Raw genomic sequence first — 19,583 nt, 5'->3', positions numbered from 1 at the left:
TATATTATATATTTAAATATAATATAATATATAATATATAATATATGTATTGTTTTATATATACTCAGTATTTATATAAATATAATATAATTTGCAGCATACACAGTCAATGATTTGTGTCTACAGGACAGGGCTAGTGCGCATGCGCAGTCGGTTGACAGCTAACCAGCGCAGCGCAGCTTCACAGCAGCAGCTGATGCTAACCAGCTAACCAGCTAACCGCAGCGGTTACCGGTTACCGTCGGTTACCGTCGGTTACACGTTAACCGTCACACTCACACTCTACACCCTGCCGGAGCCGGAGAGATTCATCAACCGTAACTGAAGCCAGTATGTTGCTGCACAGCTCTTCTTCGTGTGTGTTAGTGTAGTGGAGTTAGCCGGCTAGCTAGTGGTAGCACTGATTAGCATCAAGGCTAGCTAGCTGAAGTTCCTGCGGCGGTGTTTCACTAAGCTCTCCGTCACCATGGGGATACTCTTCACCAAGCTCTGGAGGCTGTTCAACCATCAAGGTGAGACACCTGCAGTCACATCCAGCGTGAAGTTATCCAGCTGAAGAGGTGTTGGTGGTCGCAGGAGGCCTGCTCTGACACACAGCATCCACCAACACTAAGCTCAGGCTCTTTTCTTTATTGGGTTTGTTTATTTGTTTTGCACAATTTAAGACTATATAACATAACAAAGAAATAAATGAATAATATAGAGTGCAGGAAGAGGCAAAAGCCCCACTGGGCTGATCTGAAGCCTCCACACAGAGACAAGATTAATATAAAGAAATAATATGACTACATAATGGTGATAACAAAATTGTTATTGTTTGTTTATTTGTTTATTTGTTTTTGCACAATTTAAGACTATTTTTTTTTGTATTGAACAAATTCAAATTTACAAACAACATGGCTCATAGATCATTGCTTTAGAGTAAAAGGACACAGAACAATAACAGATAAAATATGTAAAATTATACATGAAAATAATAATAAATTAAATTAAGGGCAATGGGGCTTTACCTGTAATTCATATTCTGCTATTATGCTAAGATGTTTCTATGCATTTTAGTTTTTCATGACTTTAAGGGATTTTATGTAAGAAAGACACTCAGAATGAAACACATTAAACCCAGGTTTCACTTTCATATACTTTGATTTGTGCAAATAAAATTTTCCAAGAATGAGAATGTTATTCACCAGAAAGAGGCAAAAAAACCACTGGGCTTATCTGAAGCCTCCACCTAGAGACAAGATTAATATAAATAAATAATATGACTACATAATAGTGATAACAAACAATTAGGACAAGATATATATAAAGAAATAATATGACTACATAATAGTGATAACAAAACAATTAGGAGAAGATATATATATATAATAACAATAACAATACAGTAAATATATCAAAAAAGACAATTATGAGTGTGTGTGTGTTGCATGGAAGTGTATGGTTAGTGTTTGTGAGGAGGATATTGATTTAAATATCATTTTGTGTGTCTGCATTAACTTAGTGTTATATTATTCATGCTCTCTGGGGATGGAGCGGAGGTTAGGTGATCCCTGGATACTGGTCTTGAATGTGTAAACGGATCTGGTCAATGCTGAACCCTCTGTAACATGAGTCCCGGTGTGCATGTCCGGTGTTCAGCCCCCGGTATTGTGACTATATAGGTGGCCACACACAGGCAGAGCAGAGCAAAGTGAAAGGCAGCCACATCAGCAGATTGTCCGGGCCAATAAGGATCGACGAGTGAATCACATTGACTTTGTACTGCTGTAATCACCATCACCTTATCAGTGTGATGTCAGCAGTTACAGGTAACCCACCTGGTTTGGCTTCACTAAAACAGGGATGACTTTGAATTCACTATCCAGGTTTAGTTGGACTCCAAAGCAGATCACATGCATGCTGTAGGGCAGGAGTCAGCAACCTCTACTATCAAAAGAGGTAACAAAAAAAAGAGGCAACAAAAAAAAAATCTGTCTGGAGCCACAAAACATTTGATCATTGTGAAAAAGGTAACACAGTTTATAGTCTAAGTATATAGTATATAAGTCTAATGCAGTGAGGGCCAAAGAGCTAATGTACTACGGAGTATTAGGTCCACATTGAGGGAAAAAACATCTGAGATTTACACAATAAAGTCGTAATATTACGAGAATAAAGTCATAACTTTACGAGAAAAGAAGAAAATAACACGTAAAATTACTATTTTATAATTATTCTCACAATATTACTACTTTTTTTCTCGTAAACCTATGACTTTATTCTTGTAATATTAGGACTTTATTCTCGAAATCTTCCCCACATTTTCCCCAATGTGGCCCTAATACTCCGTCGTACCGTCGTACCATAGACCTACAACAATGATAAATTAAAATTAAAATATAAACAAAAAACAGTTATTGATTTCAACTTTTAAAGATCCACAGGGAGCCACTGGAGAGGAGCTGAAGAGCCACATGAGGCTCCGGAGCCGCAGGTTGCAGACCCCTGCTGTAGGGTGTCAGCTGTAAACTAGGTCCATTATATCTCCTCCTGATGTTACAGTGCATCTGGTGCTCTGACTTCTGCAAACTAAATTGTACAAAGTAAGCGAGAGTACCAGACAGAAAGGTTTGTTAGCTGTTTACACACTTAATTAGTCAATCAACAGAACGTTAGATCAGATTAGATTGACTTCAGTGGAAATTTGTCTTTGGCTCCTCCCAAGTATATCAAAGGTACATACAATTAGGGCTGCAACTAATGATTATTATTTGATATGATATTATTTCTTTGTTGATTAATCTGTCAATTATTTTCTCGATTAATCGAGTAGTTGTTTGGTCTATAAAATGTCAGAAAATAGTAAAAAGTGTTTCCCAAAGCCCAAGATGACGTCCTCAAATGTCTTGTTTTGTCCACAACTCAAACCTATTCAGTTTACTGTCATAGAGGAGGAAATAAACCAGGAAATATTCTCATTTAGGAAGCTGGAATCAGAGAATTCAGACTTATTTTACTTTAGAAATTACTCAAACTGATTAATCGATTATCGAAATAGTTGGCGATTAACTTTATTACTTGACATCTAATCGATTAAAGGATTAATAGTTGCAGCTCTGTTTTCAATCCCTGTATGGCATAGGGAATTTAACCTTGACTTGCTGCTTTCCTTTGTTTTAAAATGTTGTAAAGTGACTGCATGTTTCACAATTTGCAGAAATTACAGTCCAACTACTTATTACAATTTTTTATTAATATATTAATACAAAATATAATAATAATAAAATAACAATAATAATATTATTAATAAAAAAATAGAATAACAAAATTAAATAACAAATAAAATAATAATATTAATATAAAATTAGAAAATATAATTATAATAAAATGAAATTAAAAATAAAATAATTATGATATAAAATTAGAAAATTAAATAAAAATAAAATTAGAAAGTAAAATAACAAAAGTAAATTACAAGTAAAATAATAATAATATAAAGTGAGAAAATAAAATTATAATAAAATAACATTAAATTAAAAATAAAATAATAATACAATAAAATTAAAATTGTGGTTGCAGGCCTACCCAACATTTAACTTAATTTTAAAATGTCCAACAAAAATCCTTTTGACTGCTCTATGACATAAACATTGGTAAAAGCTGTAATTATTTGCACTCTTTGTCTGGTTAGTCATCAAATAGCACCTTCCTCAGTTAAATCATCTCGGAGCTCTGCTCCGTTCTACTTCCATCCATCATGTCACTGGAGTCTGTGAGGCGTTTATTGTAACCCCTGGATCTATCCCCAGCTGCACTTCACAGTCCCAGTCAGGAAGTCTTACCATGGCGGTCCGTCCCCAGTTGATTGATTCAGAACAACACAAGTTCATTCACAGTGAGGAGGAGGAGGGCATGTGATCACACATCTATCCATATTCACAACTGTTAAATGTTTAAAGGCTTCAAGGCAACGATAACAAACTCAACATTATGATCACTGACTTGCTGATGGCTTCCACATGATCATCAGTGTGTCCTAATTTATAAAACATTTATCATGTTCAGGGTGATAGGAGACTCTGGAGAATATCCCAGCCTATCACCACACACTGGGCAACAGGTGGGGTACACCTGTAGTTATAATCAAAGGCTAATTAGGCTATTTATCAATTAGTTTATTTATTTCTTTTTTAAAGATTTTTTGGGGGCTTTTTTCATGCCTTTTATTGAGAGTGATAGTGATAGTGGTGGAATGGGGAGAGAGAGGGGATGACAATGCAGAAAGGGCCACAGGTCGGATTTGAACCCTGGGCCGCTGCAGCAAGGACTCGCCTATTTGATACATGGGGCACCCGCTCTACCCGATGAGCTAACCGGCGCCCCCAATTAGTTTATTGACAGAAAATTAATCAGCATCAGTTTTGATAATTGATGATAGTTTTTCAAGCATAAATCCCCAAACTTTGCTAGTTCCACCCTCTCAAATGTGAAGATTTTTAGTTTTCTTGTCATATTTGGTGGTAAACTGACTATTATACTGTTGGTTGAACAAAACAAGCAATTTGAAGATGTCGCTTTAAACTCTGGGAAATTATGATGGCCATTTAACACGAAACCAAACAATTAATAGAGAAAATAATTGGCAGAGTAATCAAAATTATCGTTAGTTGCAGACCTACTTTAGATTGTGGGAGGAATCCTATGCAGCCACTGTGCCGCCCGTATTAAAGGATGTTTACTGTTCATATAGTTAGAACGTATGCAGACAGCTCAGCTGGCACCTGCATGACCTTTTTAGTCCCAGACAAGATTTTTTTTGCTCCGCCAGCTGCACAAGACTGACTTGTGACCTCCAACTACTGAAGATAGTTCAGTGAGCTGTGTGTTATGTCTATGCATGCAGTCTGTTTTGTTTGCTAAAGCTATTTTTTTGCTGAAATAACTTTGTCTTCACAGCTGTTTTTGTTTTGTTTGGGTTCAACATGGCACAGTTGCATAGATACGGCCCTCATTTTATCTTCTGCAGTTCTCTTTGCAGCTCGTTTCACTTCCTCAGCTTTAGTGAGGTTTTAGTTTCTCTTGTAACAGCTGTACTGTGGTAAAGTACGTTTTATTGGCAGGGTTCACAGTCACATGGTTGTGGACTTTGTGTAATTTCACTGAATACTAAAAGTGTATTCCAGCTTTGTAAAATATGTTGGCCAACAAATATACTTCTTAATGTTCAGTGAAATTACAGAAAGTCAACAACCACTAATAAAAAGCAGAAGAAACATTATTGGGCACATTTTATGAATCATTACAACACATCATTTTTCAGACTTTTTTTCTCGGACATTTTTCAGACATTTTACAGAATTTTTTTTCTGATATTTTTCAGACTTTTTTGGGAAATTTTTCAGAGTTATATTTTCAGACTTTTTTCAGAGTCATTTTTATCAGACATTTTTCGACGTGACGTGTTTCGTTTCACTCAGGAAAAAAGAAGTGTGCTTTTGAATACAAAAGAATATACACCATCACTTATTTTAATGTACATTTATTTATTAATTGCTAACACTGCAGAGTATCATGCACTTTTGTGATGTTTTAATGGACTACATGCCAGTGGAAGAATAATCCACTCAACACTTTTCTTATTGCTGCCACGTGGTCACTTTAGGACTATAAGAAGCATAATTGTTGTGTGAATATGATGGGTATTGTTGTGTATGGTGTGTGTTGTCTTATATACCAGTACCAAAGACAGATTTACATTTTATGCAAATCTAATGGACAATAAAGTAATCTGAATCTGAATATTGGTTCCTAAGGCGTAACAGTATGCAGTCAGCCTCAATCAGCAGGCTGATGCTGTGATTTGTGAGGACAGGAAGTATCCCATCATTCAGATTCAAGGTGACATCTGTGGTCATGTGCTTGGCCAAACCTCCGTCAAAATTACCTCGTTGCTATGCAGCGGCCAGCCAAAGCTATTAACAGGTGAGGCTCTCTAGACAATAGCTTTGTGTGTTCCTAAGTTCCCAACACACTTTAACTAATAATACTGTAATTAACAGACCTACAATACCTTAATTAGAAGATGAATAGTTTGCTTGGCTGTCCAGTACACTAGCCCCAAAAACACTTGGAAACTTAAAGCGTTGCCAAAAATAAATCTGAAATCCCTTCACCACCTTTGTCTTCAAAACAACATCTGTACAGTTGCATTTTTATATACTTGAGAACTCCAAGCTCACAAAATGGATGGTTTTAAGATGTTTTTATTGAAGAAAAATAACCATTCAGGACAAATTTCCATTCTACATCACTAGCCATGGGAGTGTAATGATGGTATTAAGGCCAGAAAAGAGCCCCATATTTTTTCATGTGTTGCTGGTTTACTCCTCACACTATACAAGATCTTTTCAGGTGAACTATAGGATGATAATTCATTTAATCACTACCTCTGTGAAGGAGGACGTTCAGATTTCCAGTTTTGTAGAATACTTTTTGTCCCAGCTACGCCCGCCAGTAATTTAAAGTATTTTTTGTAGGGCTGTCAAAGTTAACGTGATAATAACGTATATGCAAGTTTGTTTTAACGCCACTAATTTCTTTAATGCATTAACGCAACTTGCGATTTTTAGGTTGTAGTGGGCTCAGTTTTAAAGCTAGACTGAAGATACTGGTATCATATGAAACTATAAAACCTGATGAATCCATCGGTACCAACCATGTCATCCTAGCTGGTCATGAAGGAGGTTAAATAACGCTCCAAATGTGCGCTACATTTTGGCGAGGAAAAACTGTCATGTCCATTTTCAAAGGGGTCCCTTGACCTCTGACCTCCAGATCAGTGAATGTAAATGGGTTCTATGGGTACCCACGAGTCTCCCCTTTACAGACATGCCCACTTTATGATAATCACATGCAGTTTGGGGCAAGTCATAGTCAAGTCAGCACACTGACAGCTGTTGTTGCCTGTTGGGCTGCAGTTTGCCATGTTATGATGTGAGTATATTGTTTTATTCTAAATGCAGTACCTGTGAGGGTTTCTGGATCAATATCTGTCATTGTTTTGTGTTGTTAATTGATTTACAATAATAAATATATACATACATTTACATAAAGCAGCATATTTGCCCACTCCCATGTTGATAAGAGGAGTAAGTACTTGACAAATCTCCCTTTAAGGTACATTTTGATCAGATTAAAAATGTGCGATTTAATTAATTGACAACCTTTAGTCCTTTTGTGTCTCCCAAGATCCAGACACTAGGGTCAGATCAAATTATTTTTTTTATAATGAGGTATTTCCAAAATGTTTCCAGCTGAGAGCAACTCCAAAGCATAAACGAAAAACAAGTTTTAGAGCCAATGCACTGTAAGCTCTTATCAGCAGCAGGAGGACTTGATGCATCCCTACTAACTGTACATGCCTTTATGTGTTTGTTGTTGTGTGATTGCTAGGCTTTTTGTAGACCAAACATGAAGATAAATCTGATAAAGCCATACTTTAAAAACATGAAAAAAGTAGGTAGAATGTGGGCTTGATATCTTTCTGTCATGCTCTAGTTTCTCTTGATCACCGATTTGGCCGTAACTAAAAAACACCAACCAGTCTTTGTTCCTCGTTTATCCTCTGTGTGGTCACAGGATCTGAAACACAGCAACGTGATTGAGTTGTAGATTTGAAAAGAGCCTGTTGACGCTTGGGTATAATAAATGTCGCAAAAGATTTATAGAAAAGCAACCAGCTCTTTGATCCCGTCTTACCTTTATCCTGTCCTTGTGCTCACTATAGGACATTTACTATTGTCTTGTCACTTTAGTGTATCGACAGCGAGATAGCAATTCATCCTAGTTGTCACTTCCTGTTAGTGTTTTTCACAGGTAAAGCCTCTTTGTATGTATGTGAGTATGTATGCCATCTCCACAGCTGTACGAGCTCGCTTAAGACCAACCACCAACTCATCTGTAGCTGTGAAAGTACGCTGTGACTGTTCACTGCACCACAATGTCTCAGTTCTGCTAGATGTGTGAAGCTGCAGTATTTGGTACACAAAAAGAGCTGCTGTTGTTGTTTGAATCGCTCAGTGCAGTTTCACATCAGAAGACAATCTTTTAAACAGATTACTTCAGTTACCAGCACTTAGTCCACATATTGATGTCTCTGTTAGCTCTTTGAATCCTTTCTAAGTGTCTTTTATTTGCCTTTCAGAGCACAAAGTTATTATCGTGGGCCTGGACAATGCTGGCAAGACCACTATTCTTTACCAGTTGTAAGTATCCAAACAGGAAGCTTCTTTATATGTCCACATGCATATTATGTATAATAAATGGATTTTGTGAATGTTGCAACTTAAAGGGACTGTTTGTAACTTCTTACACGTATAAATCAATCCGGGTCGGTGTCCTATGCGCGGTCGCGTGTGGCTACGCTGTTCAGACTCAGACTCCAACACAAACTACAGTGAAGCACCAAAACCTCTTGGTTGTATCCAGTGAAGCCCGTCTGTTAAACAGTGTTGGCCGCGGTCGGAGGACGCGGGGGAGACCGTAGCTTTGGTCTCCAGGACCGGAGTCTCTGCTCTACTCTGCTCCTCTGCTCCTCTGCCTGCCTTCACTCACACACCGCGCTCGTTCTCACTATTTTGCTCCACCTCTCATGTGCATGCTGCTCACTCCACACTGCAGAAGAGTTAGTTTAGCTCTGAGAATATCTAGTGAATGTACAGTGGACGTTTGTGCAGAAATAACTGCTGCAGCTCCTCCAGACCAACAGAGGTTTCCCGTGTCTTGTGAAGTGACGGGGCTCCGCAGAGAGAAACGTTATCGTCTCCGACCAAAACTCCGGCGTCTCCCCCGTTCCCTCCGGCCGCGGTCGGGAGGCCGAGGCAGGAAAAGCCAACACTAGGATCAGCATTGATTCATGGAGAGACCTTGGTCTGGTCAGCTAACATTACTGCCAAGCAGCTGAAATATAGAGTGATATTGTGCTTTTAGCTGACGTGTGTCTCCTCACTGTGTTGAGTGATGCTCCTTCATGTCTATGTAGAGCGAGCACAAGCGCCAGCAACAGGACGCTGACTTTAGTTGACTTAACAGCCATAGGTGTCGCTGTTAACAAGACATTTCTGATTCTGAAAAATAGTCCCTTTTAAAGTTGGTTTTTTTGTATGTTTTAGTTCAATGAATGAGGTGGTGCACACCTCTCCTACGATTGGGAGCAACGTGGAGGAGATTGTGGTCAACAACACTCATTTCCTGATGTGGGACATCGGGGGCCAGGAGTCCCTTAGGTCATCATGGAACACGTACTACACAAACACAGAGGTAAATAGCACAGGAGGTTATGTTGATGTCACGAGAACTGATACTACGGTACCAAGTCCATGTCAAAATTATGAAAACGTGACGGTACTCGTTGTTCTACAGTACCACAGGTAACGTTACTGCAGGTACCATCAGGGTTCGAGACTAGCTGTGTCCCATGGATGATAGAAAATGTGTTTTGGACGCAGTAAACTCACTATCCCCGATAATGCTACATTGCGAACAACAAATCCATGTTGAAATCGGCAGGATGAGAGCTAGTTACCATTAGCTGTTAGCGGCTGATAAGCAGCACAGTCCTGCACGGAGCTAACAGCTAACACTAATGGGAGGTGCCATTTATTCACATTATGATGCATTCAGGCTCTATTCAGTAAAAATGACTATTGGACGAAGGTAAATTGTCACGTTATCATGATGTGTTCAAATGTAATATTGTAAAATGTAGTTTTTGGTGAGAAACTTGAATATATATATATATATATATATATCCATACATACATGCTGTGTACACATGCTTCACCACACATATGCACATAAAAACATATATACATATACAAACATATAACATTGGGACCTTATAAGAATGTGTGAAGAAGAAGAATGAGTGTTTTCAAAAGTTTTTTTAAAAGTGGATACAGATTTAGATGATCAAATCTCTAGGTAGTCCGATATTTAAAATACTAGATATTGAATGCGGTGCCATTGTGTGGTGTTCTGCCTGCTGTTTATTTTATTTATTTATTAGTTTGTTTGACAGGGACAATACATAGGCATTGTTACACTTAATTAAAGTGCAACCGATGCAAGGTATATAGGACTTCTAGCCATAGCTCATTTGCAGACCTTGTCCCTGATAAAGCTTTTAAGAAAAAGAAAAAAAAATACAGAATAGCACATTGAGATGCAGTATTATGATATTAACTGTCCGTTATCTCTCTCCATCTTCTCTGAGCACAGTTTGTCATTGTGGTGGTCGACAGCACAGACAGAGAACGGATCTCAGTGACCAAAGAGGAACTCTACAGAATGCTAGCACATGAAGTGAGTATCAGGAAAAATCATTATGATTATTAAAAGACATTCTTTTTTACATGTATTCATATAAATATCCCTGGTTTATTTCACCAATCAAAAGTACAACAGCACCTTTGCAATACATCGGTTAATCGTCTTTTATCGATGTAAATATAGATATTTATAAATGTATATAGATTGTGAGAGAACAATACCATGCCCCTTTGTGTAGCATTTGTGTACTCGGCTAAATCTGAAATGTTCCGGGAAAGCACAGACTGTCCTAGTGTAGCTACATTTCTTATCATCCTCGCACCTGCATTCTGCTAAAACTAGCTAATCACAAGTAACTGAATGAATGAATAGACAATGCTTTCACACAAGCAGGCTGGAAGGTGTGGGACACAAGGGGGGGGGAGGCTAAACCAAGATTATAAAGAAATGCTGCAGTGAGGGAGCTCTTTGTCTTTGACACTGACTTTGTCTGCTGTATGGACCTAAATGCATTTGCTTAATAAATTGTAATTGCTTCTTAACTGAATGACCAGAAACTTTTTATTAAATCATTTCTCCAACAAGATAAAGTAGCCATATTCACAAACAGAATAAACTTTCTTTTGACTGCAGTGGAAATGTTTTTGTTTTTTTAAAGGCATGTTGTGAATTTTGGAAATGATTACATCTATCTTTTTTCAATAAATGTTGACTTTTTAGACTTTACGCTCTGGATGGGGGCAGCTGCAGCTCAGTGGGTAGAGTGATTGTCCATGTATATGACGAATATAATCAAGTTTAAGAGTTATTGGAAACATTTGAATCACATGAGTCGGAAACAATCCTACGCAGCCACCACTGGAATCTAATTCTACAAATAATATAATACTAATAATATTAGTGTAGCCTGATCTTTATCTGAAGATGTGCAGAAATACCAGCTTTAAACACAATACATAGACATGCAAAAAAAGAAGAAGCTGCTCAGCATTCAAATGTTGATTTAGAACTTGAATGTCAACATTACGAACTATTAGATACAGCCCTAAAATCTACATTTCTTTAACCTCTCTTTTTGATGTCTCTTGTCTGTCCTCCAGGATTTAAGAAAGGCAGGGCTGTTGATCTTTGCCAACAAGCAGGATGTGAAAGGTTGCATGTCTGTGGCCGAGATCTCCCAGAGCCTCCAGCTTACCTCTGTCAAAGACCACCAGTGGCACATCCAGGCCTGCTGCGCCCTCACTGGGGAGGGGTGAGTACTGCACTCACTACTCACTCCTGTTATGTTAGACCAGAGGTCAGCAACCTGCGTCTCTTCAGCTCCTCTCCAGTGGCTCCCTGTGGAGTTTTAAATATGGAAATGAATAACTGTTTTTTTGTTTACATTTTCATTTTTATTTATCATTTTTGTAGGTTTATGGTACGACGGTATGACGGAGTATTAGGGTCACATTGAGGGGGAAAAAAATACGATTTATGAGAATAAAGTCATAATATTATAAAGTAGCAATTTAACGTGTTATTTTCTTTTTTCTCGTAAATTTATGACTTTATTCTCGTAATATTACTACTTTTTTTGCACTTCATTTGCACTTTGTCCTCACTGCATTAGACTTATATACTATATACTTAGATTATAAACTGTGTTACCTTCATCACAATAATCCAATGTTTTGCGGCTCCAAACAGATTTTTTTCTTTTGTTTTTGCCTAAAACGGCTCTTTTGATAGTAAAGGTCGCTGACCCCTGTGTTAGACTCACACTATTGTGCTCTTACTGTATGTAGGAAAAAATGTTGTTCTAATACAGAGCTGTCATCCCTCCATCTCTCCTCCACATCCCCGTTCCTCTACGACACTCCCGACGTCTTGTCTCCCCTCCAGGTTGTGCCAGGGTCTTGAGTGGATGATGTCACGGCTGCGTGTGAGATGATGACCTTTGACTGATCAAGAGTGCCGCCCTTGCTCTTTGTTTTCTCTGCCTCCAGCCGTGAGCTTGAAACGAGGATGGGGGGGGGGTGAGAGGTCGGTTGACGGATGGCGATGGCCCTCTCCTCCTTCCTGTGACGCTGACGTGGGCAGACCGCTGCCGGGGACGTTACATTCTTCTGTGATAATTTATTTTACAAAAGACGTCTTGAACAAAAAAAAACAACCTTTTCAGAAGGAACAACAAAAGAGACTCAAATTATTTAAACTGAAATGTGTGCACGGTTTTCCTTTCAGCAGAGGTCAGCAGAGTGTCTGACGTGGAACTGTACTGTACGTGGACTTACTCTTCAGCCGTGTGTGGCTGTAGCCCACGGTGGCCTTGCAGTATTGCCAGACTGGCTGTGGCGGTTTTTATTGCCCCCCCATCATCATCATCCCTTCCCCCCCTGTGTGTACAGTCCAGTATTCTCTTTTAACGTGGTGCCTGCAGCCGAATGTCCGAGTGGATGATGGTTTATGGAGACTGAAACATGCAGAAAAGGAGGGTAAAAATCACAATATACCCTCTTCTTTTTCAGTCCCTATGAATAATCAGTGAAATAAAGTGTTTTTATCTGTTTCAGGTGAAATTTGCAGCGTCTCATGAATGAGTATTTTCCTTTCAGACTCCTACTTGTTAACTATATTGAGTTTCTTGTTTGTAACGTCAGTTATTCTTTTTTTAGTCCTTGAGGAGGTGTCACATGAGCTCTGATGCTTTTCAGGGAGCATGATGAGCAGCTACAGGAGTAGAGAGGAGAGAGAGAGCCAGAGTTAAAGTCAGCGGAGGCATTCAGGGAGAGAAGAAGAGACCCAGCAGCATACAGTGAGTGGTTAAGATAAGAAGAAAGCATAGTAGGACTGTCAAAAATCTAACAAACCAAAGCCCAACTATTCCACTCAAATGTGTTGCCTCCGCTGCCTCACTTTGTTCATACTGTAGGTTTGACTCCTCTGGGGTCTCATTTATAAAACAGTGAACGTAGGATCCCCACTCAATGTTTGTATACACACTAGGGCTGTCAGAGTTAAGGCGATAATAACGGGTTAGCGCAAATTCGTTTTAACGCCACTAATTTCTTTAACGCAACTTGTGATTTTTAGGTTGGAGCTCCACTGTGTTGAGTGATGCTCGTTCAGGTATATTTAGAGCGAGCAAGCGCGAGCCCGACGCTGACTTTCGTTGATTTCACGGCCACAGGTGTCGCTGTTAACAAGCATTTCTGAAAGTTACAAATAGTCCCTTTAAAGGTCACCTATTATGCAAAATGCACTTTTCCATGTCTTTTAAACATCAATATCTGTCCCCAGTGTGTCTACAAGTCACCATAGTATCATAAAAGACCATCCTCTCTCTTTTTCTCCTGCTCCGTTTGTCCGGAAATGGGTGTCGAAACAACGCTGCGCAGCTTTTCTTTTCTTCTGACGTCATTTGAGAATTAGCCATATAAGGGTTTCCTGGTCGAACCAGAGAGAACCTTCAGTAGCTGACCCCGCCCCACAGCGCGTCACTGTCTCTCCTCCTCAACCGAACTTGAGCAAAGTAGCTCCTACTGTTAGTCTGCAAGAACCAGCAGAACCGTCTTCATGTACTCCCATCATCTAAATATAACATGTTCTTTCACAAAGGCTTTATGTAATTACACTGTTTAAACAGATGATATTTATATATTATATATATTTGATGTCATGCATGTAGCAGATTACAGGTAGTAAATAGTGACTGTAAGCAACACAACACATTTCTGTTTCACAGTCAAACTTTATTTGAGTTGACAGATGACAATATTAATTATTCACAGCATTTGTAATCATCTCACCTGTTAGTTAGTTATGTTAACATGGTACAGGAGAAAGTCTTCAGCTCTGGTAAACTATGGTAAGCTAAGCTCCGGTGGTCTGTAGTCATGGTAACACAGAGACAGCTACTACTGTAAATAATATACCATTACTCTGATCTTCCATACATTTATCTTTTAGCAGAAATAATGAACTGACTACTGTTTCACATCTTCTATTTTCCACCCTGATGGTCGCTGTGTTTACACACCGTCTCATAGCGGTAGCATGTAGCTAACCCGTTAGCATGTAGCTACATGCTACCGGGTTAGCTTTGTATCTCCATGTAAACAGAGCCATCTGCTCTCAGCTGTCTGCTCTCAGCTGTCTGCTCTCCTCTGGGATGATTCTGTCGGTCATTTCTCACAGATGGATCTGTAAAGACAGACGTAAAACAGAGTGTATGTTTACGGTTTACAGAGTTGATGCATGAGTTAAACACTGAGTTAACTAACAGAGATATAAACAGCATTATTTACCTGAGAGAAACCGTCAGGAAAACCTGGAATCTGGACCGCAGATGTTCATCATGTGTCGCCGATTTCTGATCAGATTCCTCCGGTAACGTGCGCTGGGTGAAGTTTCTGGTTTATAAACTTTATTCTAGCTCCTCTCTCTCCAGAGCTTCTCCGGGAGGGAGGGGGAGGGTGACGCTGTGTTGTTGAGGACGTTTGAGTGACAGAAAACGCTGACCAATCAGAGCAGAGTGGGAGGAGACAGGCTGTGAATCGGGTTTTCAGACAGAGGCTGAATTAGGCTCTGAGGCAGGCAGACTCAGGCTGCAGTATGAGAAGAATAAAGGGTTTTTTGAACATTGCAGCATGTAAACATGTTCTAGTGCAACATTAAAATACATCTATGAACCTGGAAATGAGCATAATATGAGACCTACAGAGCTACAGACACAGAAATCAGCACTTTTGGAAATGGGCTGAAACAGAGGTTATAGAGACATGCTGGAATGCATGATCTGATTGTTTTTTTGAAAAAAAAACTTCAGAGACATGGTTTGGAGGTGTCTGAGACCTATAATAACTAGTTTAAATGGAGTATAATATGTGACCTTTAAGACTTAAAGTAATGACCACTTAAAGTTTAAGTGGTCATTACTTATTCTTTCGTGTTTTATAAGAAACCGGTGTCATTACTAAATCAAATCAGTTGTTTGCACTAATCAGCTGAAGTTTGCAGTGCAGTAATCATGTTAAGCAGAGATAACTTGGTATGTTGTGTTTTAAACAGAGATAACTTAGTATGTGACATTTCTGTAGGGAGGGGAGGGGCCTGTTTCAAATTCAAGGTGAGCTGATTACAGAGCTCCGTCAGAGAGAGCTCCGTCAGAGAGCTCCCTGAAGGAGAAGGACCGTTAACACCGAGGAGAGAGTCCGTCCTCTCTGCTGCTCCCACCGGGTACTCTGACAGAGCTGTGGGTCTGTTTTTGAAACAACGTGGTGGAATGGTGAGTGGGTCTGATATCTTTCAGGGGAAATTAATTAACGTTTACGTTAAGGTTAGCTATAAAGCTGGCTTAGTGTTAACGTGCCGACGGTTTTCTATCGGTTCACAGTTTATAACGTTGACGTTTAACTTGTAACGTCACCAAATTAGCTAGGGCTACAGACGAACCGACCGTCGGCCGTTAGGTAATGTCGAGCCGTCGGTGTAGCAGAGCTGTAACAAGTCACATATATGAGCTGTGGTAATGTTACTGATCCAAATGATGTTAAATGGTAAATGGACTTGCATTTATATAGCGCTTTTCTAGTCTTCCGACCACTCAAAGCGCTTTACACTACATGTCAGTATTCACCCATTCACTGATGGCAGGGGCTGCTAAGGTGCCAACTTTGCCCATCAGGATCTGATCTAAATACTCATTCACACACCGATGGCTCTGCCTTCGGGAGCAATTTGGGGTTAAGTGTCTTGCTCAAGGACACATCGACATGTGACCCCGGAGCAGCCGGGGATCGAACCACCAACCTTTCGATTGGTTGACAATCTGCTCCACCCTCTGAGCCACAGCCGCTGTTAACCGTGTTAACGGTTAGCATTAGCATAACTTGAATAAATGTAGTTGTTTAAAGGAGATATTTTCACAGCAATATAAAATAGCTAATAGAGAGAGAAATATGACCTGTTTAACTTCTCTAAGCAGCTTATAATATAGAATTAAAACTAATGCCAAGAATTATTTTTAATCAAAGTAAATATTTACTTATATCCTAATCATTTGAATTGTGTATTGTTATACAAAAAAGCACTATAGATGACAATAACAAAGGAAAACATTTAGATTTTTTGATGGTGTACACTGACTTTGGGACTGTTAAAATTATTTTTCGGGATGGTTCCGGGGCGGTGGTGAAAAAAATGCTGTCAGTTATAGTTCTTAGAAAGAAAATCGGAATCGGCAGGGCATCTCTACTTTCTTATAACCATTCATTTCTTGTCATTCTAGCTATGTAACGTGTTGTCATTTTACTCCCCAAAAGACTACAGAGCCAACTGCTGTTCGGACATTGGTGCTCAGAGGGCTTCCCATTGTCCTTGGTGACAACCCCACAGACTTCTACAGAGCAGGCTTTGTAAGTAACCTCTTACGTTCTTATATGTATCTAAAAGGACCAGAGTTGGGTGATTTGTGTGTTTGTGTAATCTACTCCAGCAGTCATAACCAATTCACACCTTCCTCTCTTGTGTCTGACTCTCCTGTGACTAGGCTACATTGCTTAACATTACTGATGGTCATTAAATGAGAAATGTCATGATTGTGATCTTATGTTTACATCGTTTATGAAGGATGCTGATGATGATGACTCATTCCGCCACATCGAGATTGGAATCCTCCAGGTTGAGCCTGAAGGTGCTGCGGTTACATCTTCCCTGCATCTCAGTCCAGCCTCTTTGAAGGTCATCATTGAGGGAGAAGTTGTGATGGACAACATTAAAAACCTTCCTACAGCGATGTGCCTTCTGTTTGGACTTTCATATGCACTGCATCTCAACTACCACAAGTCTATGAAGTTCACATTCCAGTTCATCCAACGGGTACCTCTCACGTTGGGCCACAGTGAACTAAAACCAAGGTTACAAACCTTGAAGAACCAGCTTGCAATGTAAGGAAATGCTATGTTAAGTCTACTGTGAGAATGTTGAGAATGAGATGTTTAGGTCTTAGATGCAGAGTCAGCTCAACCTTGGGGTCTGCCAGGACGCGAGTGGCACATTTTAAAGCACAAACACATAGACAGACACTTGTGACTGCTCTTCAGCTGCTATCGTTGACATCAGCATTCAAGTTTGATAAATGCAACACAAAAGCCTCTCATGGTTTCATTCCCCTTGGTCAAAAAGGATATAGGGAACAAACAGGTGCTTGTTATTTTGTATTATGTAAGATGTGATTCAAGTTTGAGGGACAGGAATATCCACCCACTTGTGTTTTACAGTACAGGATGTAGAAGTGTATGTTCAGGACTGTATATTAGTGCTCACCTCATTTGATTTATTACATGGCTTTGTTGAATATTCGATTTCTTTATAGTAGACTGTTGCTATGTTTAATACTCTGCAGCTATGGCTGAGTTCAAGTTGTTTTGTTGTCAATAAAATAATTTGGCAAATTTAAATGTATGGTTTCATTTCTTTCCTTCAAAAAATAAGTCTGAAAAAAATATCTGAAAAGTGTCGGACAAAAAAAGTCTGAAAAAATTTACGAAAAATAAGTTTGAAAAAAATATCTGAAAAATGTCGGACAAAAAAAGTCTGAAAAAAAATATCTGCAAAATGTCGGACAAAAAAGTCTTTAAAAAAAAGATCGAAAAAAAAGTCTGAAAATGACCGAAACAAAAGATCTGCAAAATGTCGGGAAAAAAAGTCTGAAAAAAAAAATGTGAAAAATGTCCGAAACAAAATATCTGAAAAATGTCTGAAAAAAAAGATCTGAAAAAAGTCTGAAAAAAAAGATCTGAAGAAATGTCCGAAAAAAAAGTCGGAAAAAATGTCCGAAAAAAAAGTCGGAAAAAAAATATCTAAAAAAAGATCTGAAAAATGTCGGAAAAAAAAAATGTGGAAAAAATGTCCGAAACAAAATATCTGCAAAATGTACGAAAAAAAAGTCTGCCTTTATATCCTTAAATTTGCCACCATGACACGTGTTTCCTCACTTGCTTTGGTCTTGTGACTTTCTTTTAGTCTTGGTTTTACTAGTTTCTTCCTTTCTGCTGGATGTAACAGCTGACCCATGAACAGCTTCAGTCCTATATGTGGTTCATTTGAATATTTTCATACTGTGTGATATAACTATCAGTCTGAATACCTGCTTTATGTTTTTTGAGTAGTAGGACTTTTAACTAAGGGTGCTCCGATGAGAATTTTTGGGGCCAGTCCCTGGAAACAAGGTCTAGCATAGCCGCAGCTATGAGGAGTCCCAGAAAACTCTGGAGTGGATGCTTCAGATAAAAAAGAAACACTGCGATAAGAGGACATTTTAAGTTAAAAAAAAGAAAGCGGTTGACGGAGAGGACAAACACTCCTGGGGGTAGGGGAGATGAGCTCACCTGCAGGTAGAGAGAGGTGAAGGTGGACCCCATGGCACGTTATTTCAGAAAAAATGTGAACGGTAGTCAACGGCGAGAGACCACATTGCTCCATGAATCACACAGATGATGTTTGTCAATTTAAAAGATCATTTTGCAAGTCCAGAACGTCTCAGTTTGTCGTAGTTTCATTTAGTTTTGTGTGGAACCGCTCAGTGAACTACATCTCTGGTCTCGCACAACATGCGTCACCAACACTAGCTAGCTAGCTAACTAACTTTGATTTACAGCAAACTGCGACTTTCTTGACTTCAAAATTAACTTTTAAATTGACAAACATCAATTTAATGGCGCAATTCTACGACGGAGTATTAGGGCCACATTGAGGGAAAAAAAATAAATCTGAGATTTCGAGAATAAAGTCAGAAGTTTACGAGAAAAAAAGTCGTAATATTATAAAGTAGCAATTTGACGTGTTATTTTAGAGGGTAAATAGTGTGAAAATGAGGAACGCGAAGCATCTTGTGAAGTTATACTTTAGTTTAGGTTTCACAAATAACCAAATAATTCATCTTTTGGCTCATCAGCACCACATTATCATCAGAATCAGGACCTGGAAGAGATTGTTGCAAGAAACTGAGTTTATTCTGAAGAAAGAACCACACGGACCTGATGGGGAAACTGCCTCTTTAGTGGAGGAGGAAAACACGTTTTTTCTCGTAAACCAAAGTTCCTTTCTCGTATTATTACGACTTCATTCTCGAAATCTCAGATTTTTTTCCCCCCTCAATGTGGCCCTAATACTCCGTCATCAAATCTGTCTCTCAACGTTGACTACTGTTCATATTTTCTCTGAAATAAGGTCTCACGGTGGTCCACCTGAAGAGGCGGGACTTCGCCTCTCTATACAGTGTTTGTGTA

General features: G+C 39.0%; 1 protein-coding gene across 3 annotated transcripts; it reads left to right on the top strand.

Moving 5' to 3' along the window:
- The first annotated feature begins 135 nt into the window (after positions 1 to 135).
- arl5a (ADP-ribosylation factor-like 5A) lies at positions 136 to 17,733 on the top strand. 3 transcript variants are annotated; one of them, XR_012596981.1, is made up of 9 exons: positions 136 to 512; positions 8,186 to 8,246; positions 9,153 to 9,300; positions 10,261 to 10,344; positions 11,412 to 11,563; positions 13,008 to 13,108; positions 15,393 to 15,580; positions 16,617 to 16,709; positions 16,924 to 17,733. XR_012596981.1 is itself a non-coding variant. In XM_074657904.1 (6 exons), the coding sequence occupies exons 1-6, from the start codon at positions 467 to 469 to the stop codon at positions 12,242 to 12,244; spliced, it is 540 nt and encodes a 179-aa protein (XP_074514005.1). In that variant the 5' UTR covers positions 139 to 466; the 3' UTR covers positions 12,245 to 12,872. The 3 variants fall into 3 exon arrangements, 1 of the variants encoding a protein (XP_074514005.1); XR_012596982.1 differs by lacking the exon at positions 15,393 to 15,580 and having other exon boundaries at positions 16,924 to 17,732; XM_074657904.1 differs by lacking the exons at positions 13,008 to 13,108; positions 15,393 to 15,580; positions 16,617 to 16,709; positions 16,924 to 17,733 and adding an exon at positions 12,196 to 12,872 and having other exon boundaries at positions 139 to 512.
- Positions 17,734 to 19,583: the final 1,850 nt, after the last annotated feature.

Source organism: Sebastes fasciatus, chromosome 14 (genome assembly GCF_043250625.1).
Source record: "Sebastes fasciatus isolate fSebFas1 chromosome 14, fSebFas1.pri, whole genome shotgun sequence".
Classification (NCBI taxonomy): Eukaryota; Metazoa; Chordata; class Actinopteri; order Perciformes; family Sebastidae; genus Sebastes; species Sebastes fasciatus.
Note: the sequence above shows the minus strand (reverse complement) of the source record. Positions and strands in the feature narration are given on the sequence as shown.

Bases quoted from the DNA above. Each gene is read 5' to 3' on its own strand.
- arl5a (XM_074657904.1), top strand. From the start codon at position 467: ATGGGGATACTCTTCACCAAGCTCTGGAGGCTGTTCAACCATCAAG. The intron at 10,345-11,411 runs GTGAGTATCAGG...TCTGTCCTCCAG, and splicing joins ACAGAATGCTAGCACATGAA to GATTTAAGAAAGGCAGGGCT. The intron at 11,564-12,195 runs GTGAGTACTGCA...TCTCCCCTCCAG, and splicing joins TGCGCCCTCACTGGGGAGGG to GTTGTGCCAGGGTCTTGAGT.